The 6708-nt window shown below is 42.9% G+C and overlaps 1 protein-coding gene across 3 annotated transcripts in view; it reads right to left on the reverse strand.

The window, feature by feature from the left end:
* The window catches only part of LOC110443085 (alpha-aminoadipic semialdehyde synthase, mitochondrial-like), a 52807-nt gene that overhangs the window by 30816 nt on the left and 15283 nt on the right, over positions 1 to 6708 (reverse strand). For all 3 annotated transcript variants that reach the window (XM_021487069.1, XM_021487067.1, XM_021487068.1), the window contains exons 4-5: positions 5586 to 5738; positions 1625 to 1771 (exon numbers count right to left, since the gene is read on the reverse strand). In XM_021487069.1, coding sequence (XP_021342744.1) covers positions 1625 to 1771; positions 5586 to 5738 — 300 coding nt within the window. The remainder of the gene's footprint in view (positions 1 to 1624; positions 1772 to 5585; positions 5739 to 6708) is intronic.

Consider the following 6708-nt stretch of genomic DNA (forward strand, 5'->3'; position numbering starts at 1 on the left):
CCCTCTGCCCCCAGAGGGACCATACCCTCCTTTTAACCAAAACTGAGAACCCTTTGGCTAATGATACTCCAGACCAAATTTGGTCAAAATCCCTTCATCGGTACAAAAGGAGAAGGATCTTTGATGTTTTCCTCTATTTCCCCTAATGGGCCTCACCCATCTGCCCCTAGAAGGGGGCCCACACACCTCAGTTTATACAAAATTGATTCTTTTGTCCCAAATCATGCTTCAGACTGCATTTGCTTTAAATCCCTTCACTTGTATAGCAGGAGAAAAAAAACACTCTATTTCCCCTATTGGGCCCCGCCCCTCCGCCCCCAGAGGGGCCACACTCTCCGTTTATACAAAATTGAGTCTCCTTTGTCCAGAGATGCTCTAGGACAAATTGGGTCAAAATCCTTCTATTGGTTGAGAAGAAGAAGATTTTTAAAGATTTACCTATTTTCTCCCTATTTGGCCCCGCCCCTCTGCCCCCAGGGGGACCATACCTTCCGTTTATACAAAACTGAGAACCCTTTGGCCAATGATGCTCCAGACCAAATTTGGTCAAAATCCTTTGAGCCGTTCAGGACTAGTAGCGTTTTAAAGGAAAAAGTTGACGGACGACGGACGACGGACAACGGACGACGGACACCGGACGACGGACGACGGACGCTGCGGCATGGGATAAGCTCACTTGGCCCTTCGGGCCAGGTGAGCTAAAAATGGTTCCCCTTAACCCAAGGATGCTTTAGACCAAATATGGAACAAATCCTTTCATTCCTACAGAAGAAGAAGGATTTTATAGGATTTGCTATATTTCCCCTATTGGGCCCGCCCCTCAGACCCCAGTGGGGCCAGACCCACGGTTTTACAAAATTGGTTCCCATTCCCCCAAGGATGATTCTGACCAAATATGGAACAAATCCTTTCATTCCTACAGAAGGAGAAGGATTTTAAAGAATTTGCTATATTTCCCCTATTGGGCCCCGCCCCTCAGCCCCTAGGGGAGCCACACCCTCGGTTTATACAAAATTGGTTCCCTTTCCCCCAAGGATGCTCCTGACCAAATATGGAACAAATCCTTTCATTCCTACAGAAGGAGAAGGATTTTAAAGAATTTGCTATATTTCCCCTATTGGGCCCCACCCCTCAGACTCCAGGGGGCCAGACCCACGGTTTATACAAAATTGAGTCCCCTTGGCCTAAGGATGCTCCAGACTAAATTAGGAAAAAATCCCTTAAACCCTGCGGTAGAAGAAGGATTTTTAAGGTTTTACCTCTACTTCCCCTATTGGGCCCCGCCCCTCTGCCCCCAGGGACGCCACACCCTCTGTTTATACAAAATTGAGTCCCCTTGCTCTAGATCAAATTTAGTCAAAATCTACTTGGCCGTTCAGGACGATTAGCGTGTTGAAGGAAAAGTTGACGGACGACGGACGCTGCGGTATGGCATAAGCTCACCATAGTCCTTCGAACCAGGTGAGCTAATAAAAATTATCAGTAATTTTCATAAAGGTTTCCCAGACAAAGCCGTGTAATTATATTTCTTTAAAGATCTTGAATGTCATACAATGCAACACAAAATTATTTCTATGTTGTATTTATCATGGAATTCCATTTCAGCTGTCATTATGGAGCGTACCTGTGACACATTACCAGAGCCTGTGAAGATAAAGGTGAGGGGGCCTATGGACTTGGGTAGTCGTCCCAGAGCAATCTCGTACCCAGCATCCCTCACCGCCCTACGAGCCATCTCTGTATTAGTGTAGTTGTGGCTCGGACCGATGTGCTAGGTAAGATTGTAAACAGAGACATGTCTAACAAACTGTCAAATGAAGAAACCTGTTTACATTACAATATGGTGTGGGTGACTGAGAATTTATGTTACAACTTCACAAACATGATTACTACCTTGGCTTACTTGTTAAAATGAAAATTTAAAAATCTAGTTCAGATTTATAAACTTTGGAAAATAATGATACTTGATCTAACCTGGATGTTTTACCATGAAGGGTGTGGGTATTACATGGTCGTGGGTGGTGCAGATCTAACCTGGATATTTTACCATGAAGGGTGTGTGTATAACATGGTTGCTAGGTGGAGCAGATCTAACATGGATGTTTTACCATGAAGGGTGTGGGTATTACATGGTCGTGGGGGGTGCAGATCTAACCTGGATATTTTACCATGAAGGGGGTGGGTATAACATGGTTGCTAGGTGGAGCAGATCTAACCTGGATGTTTTACCATGAAGGGTGCGGGTATTACATGGTTGCTAGGTGGAGCAGATCTAACCTGGATATTTTACCATGAAGGGTGTGTGTATAACATGGTTGCTAGGTGGAGCAGATCTAACCTGGATGTTTTACCATGAAGGGGGTGGGTATTACATGGTTGCTAGGTGGAGCAGATCTAACCTGGATGTTTTACCATGAAGGGCGTGGGTATTACATGGTCGTGGGTGGTGCAGATCTAACCTGGATATTTTACCATGAAGGGGGTGGGTATAACATGGTTGCTAGGTGGAGCAGATCTAACCTGGATGTTTTACCATGAAGGGTGTGGGTAAACCATGGTTGCTGGGTGGTGCAGATCTAACATGGATATTTTACCATGAAAGGTGTGGGTATTACATGGTTGCTAGGTCGTGCAGATATACACTGGATGTTTTACCATGAAGGGTGGGGGTATTACGTGGTTGCTAGGTGGTGCAGATCTAACCCGGATATTTTACCATGAAGGGTGTGGGTATTACGGGGTTGCTAGGTGGTGCAGATCTAACCTGTATATTTTACCATGACGGGTGTGGGTATTACATGGTTGCTAGATGAAGGGTGTGGGTATTACATGGTTGCGAGGTGGTGCAGATCTAACCTGGATATTTTACCATGAAGGGGGTGGGTATTACATGGTTGCTAGGTGGTATATACACTGGATGTTTTACCATGAAGGGTGTGGGTATTACATGGTTGCTAGGTGGTGCAGATATACACTGGATGTTTTACCATGAAGGGTGTGGGTATTACGTGGTTGCTAGGTGGTGCAGATCTAACCTGTATATTTTACCATGAAGGGTGTGGGTATTACATGGTTGCTAGATGGTGCAGATCTAACCTGGATGTTTTACCATGAGGGGTGTGGGTATTACATGGTTTCTAGGTGGTACAGGTTGAAGAACTACCCTGGATATTTTACCATGAAGGGTGTGGGGATTACATGGTTGCTAGGTGGAGCAGATCTAACCTGGATGTTTTACCATGAAGGGTGTCGGTATTACATGGTTGCTAGCTGGTGCAGATCTAACCTGGATGTTTTACCATGTAGGGTGTGGGTATAACATGGTTGCTAGGTGGAGCAGATCTAACCTGGATATTTCACCATGAAGGGTGTGGGTATTACATGGTTGCTGGGTGGAGCAGATCTAACCTGGATGTTTTACCATTAAGGGTGTGGGTATTACATGGTTGCTAGGTGGTACAGGTTCAAGAACTACCCTGGATATTTTACCATGAAGGGTGTGGTTATTACATGGTTGCTAGGTGGTACAGGTTGAAGAACTAACCTGGATATTTTACCATGAAGGGTGTGGGGATTACATGGGTGCTAGGTGGTGCAGATCTATCCTGGATATTTTACGATGAAGGGTGTGGGTATTACATGGTTGCTAGATGGTGCAGAGCTAACCTGGATGTTTTACCATGAGGGGTGGGGGTATTACATGGTTGCTAGGTGTTACAGGTTGAAGAACTACCCTGGATATTTTACCATGAAGGGTGTGGTTATTACATGGTTGCTAGGTGGTACAGGTTCAAGAACTACCCTGGATATTTTACCATGAAGCGCGTGGGTATTACATGGTTGCTAGGTGGAGCGGATCTAACCTGGATATTTTACCATGAAGGGTGTGGGAATTACATGGTTGCTAGGTGGAGCAGATCTACCCTGGATGTTTTACCATGCAGGGTGTGGGTATTACATGGTTGCTAGGGGGTGCAGATCTACCCTGGATATTTTACCATGAAAAGTGTGGGGATTACATGGTTGCTAGGTGGAGCAGATCTACCCTGGATGTTTTACCATGAAAAGTGTGGGTATTACATGGTTGCTAGGTGGATCAGATCTACCCTGAATGTTTTACCATGAAGGGTGTGGGTATTACATGGTTGCTAGGTGGTGCAGATCTACCCTGGATATTTTACCATGAAAAGTGTGGGTATTACATGGTTGCTAGGTGGAGCAGATCTAACCTGGATATTTTACCATGAAGGGTGTGGGTATTACATGGTTGCTAGGTGGAGCAGATCTAACCTGGATGTTTTACCATGAAGGGTGTCGGTATTACATGGTTGCTAGCTGGTGCAGATCTAACCTGGATGTTTTACCATGAAGGGTGTGGGTATTACATGGTTGCTAGGGGGAGCAGATCTAACCTGGATGTTTTACCATGAAGGGTGTGGGTATTACATGGTTGCTAGGTGGTGCAGATATACCCTGGATGTTTTACCATGAAGGATGTGGGTATTACATGGTTGCTAGGTGGAGCAGATCTAACATGGATATTTTACCATGAAGGGTGTGTGGGTATTACATGGTTGCTAGGTGGAGCAGATCTAACCTGGATATTTTGCCATGAAGGGTGTGGGTGTTACATGGTTGCTAGGTCGTGCAGATCTAACCTGGATGCTTTAGCATGAAGGGTGTGGGGATTACATGGTTGCTAGGGGGTGCAGATCTAACCTGGATGCTTTAGCATGAAGGGTGTGGGAATTACGTGGTTGCTAGGAGGATCAGATCTAACCTGAATGTTTTACCATGAAGGGCGTGGGTATTACATGGATGCTAGGTGGATCAGATCTACCCTGAATGTTTTACCATGAAGGAGGTGGAGCAGATCTAACCTGGATATTTTGCCATGAAGGGTGTGGGTATTACATGGTTGCTAGGTGGATCAGATCTACCCTGAATGTTTTACCATGAAGGGTGTGGGTATTACGTGGTTGCTAGGTGGATCAGATCTAACCTGGATGTTTTACCATGAAGGGTGTGGGTATTACATGGTTGTCAGGTGGAGCAGATCTAACCTTGATATTTTACCATGAAGGGTGTGGGTATTACATGGTTGCTAGGTGGAGCAGATCTACCCTGGATGTTTTACCATGAAGGGTGGGGGGATTACATGGTTGCAAGGTGGTGCAGATCTAACCTGGATGTTTTACCAAGAAGGGTGTGGGTATTACATGGTTGCTAGGTGGTGCAGATCTAACCTGGAGGTTTTACCATGAAGGGTGTGGGTATTACATGGTTGTCAGGAGGAGCAGATCTAACCTTGATATTTTACCATGTAACCTGGATGTTTTACCATTAAGGGTGTGGGTATTACATGGTTGCTAGGTGGTTCAGATCTAACCTGGATGTTTTACCATGAAGGGTGTGCGTATTACATGGTTGCTAGGTGGTGCAGATCTAACCTGGAGGTTTTACCATGAAGGGTGTGGGTATTACATGGTTGCTAGGTGGTGCAGATCTAACCTGGAGATATTATGAGAAAAGGTGTGAGCATCAACTGGTTGCTAAGTAATACAGAACTACCCCAGAGATATTACCAGGAAGGGAGTGTGGTGTCCCAGGGCCAGCAGCCTCAGTCCCAGGCCGTGAAGTATGTTAATCATCCCCGACACACCAGCATATTTTCCAAAGGCTACCACACGCTGACCTTTGTCATCCACCATCTTCTCGTAGTCTATCAACCGGATATTCTGTTACATAATAAATAAAGAATACAGATATTCTGTAACATATTAAGGATGGTTAACTATATTCTGTAACATATAAAGGATAGTTTAACTACAGATATTCTGTAACATATAAAGGATGATTAACTAGATATTCTGTAACACATAAAGGATGGTTAACTACAGATATTCTGTAACATACAAAGGATGGTTAACTACAGATATTCTGTAACATATAAAGGATGATTAACTAAAAATTCTGTAACACATAAAGGTTGGTTAACTACGGATATTCTGTAACAGATAAAGGATGGTTAACTAGATATTCTGTAACACATAAAGGATGGTTAACTAGATATTCTGTAACACATAAAGGATGGTTAACTACGGATATTCTGTAACATATAAAGGATTGTTAACTACAGATATTCTGTAACATATAAAGGATGATTAACTAGATATTCTGTAACATATAAAGGATGGTTAACTACAGATATTCTGTAACATATAAAGGATGGTTAACTAGATATTCTGTAACATATAAAGGATGGTTTACTAGATATTCTGTTACACATAAAGGATGGTTAACTAGATATTCTGTAACATATAAAGGATGATTAACTAGATATTCTGTAACATATAAAGGATGATTAACTAGATATTCTGTAACACATAAAGGATGGTTAACTAGATATTCTGTAACATATTAAGGATGGTTTACTAGATATTCTGTATCATATAAAGGATGATTAACTAGATATTCTGTAACACATAAAGGATGGTTAACTAGATATTCTGTAACATTTAAAGGATGGTTAACTAGATATTCTGTAACATATAAAGGATGGTTAACTAGATATTCTGTACCATATAAAGGATGGTGAATTATGGATATTCTGTAACATATAAAGGATGACTAACTACAGATATTCTGTAACATATAAAGGATGGTTAACTACGGATATTCTGTAACATATAAAGGATGGTTAACTAC

Source organism: Mizuhopecten yessoensis, unplaced genomic scaffold (assembly GCF_002113885.1).
Source record: "Mizuhopecten yessoensis strain PY_sf001 unplaced genomic scaffold, ASM211388v2 scaffold716325, whole genome shotgun sequence".
NCBI lineage: Eukaryota > Metazoa > Mollusca > Bivalvia > Pectinida > Pectinidae > Mizuhopecten > Mizuhopecten yessoensis.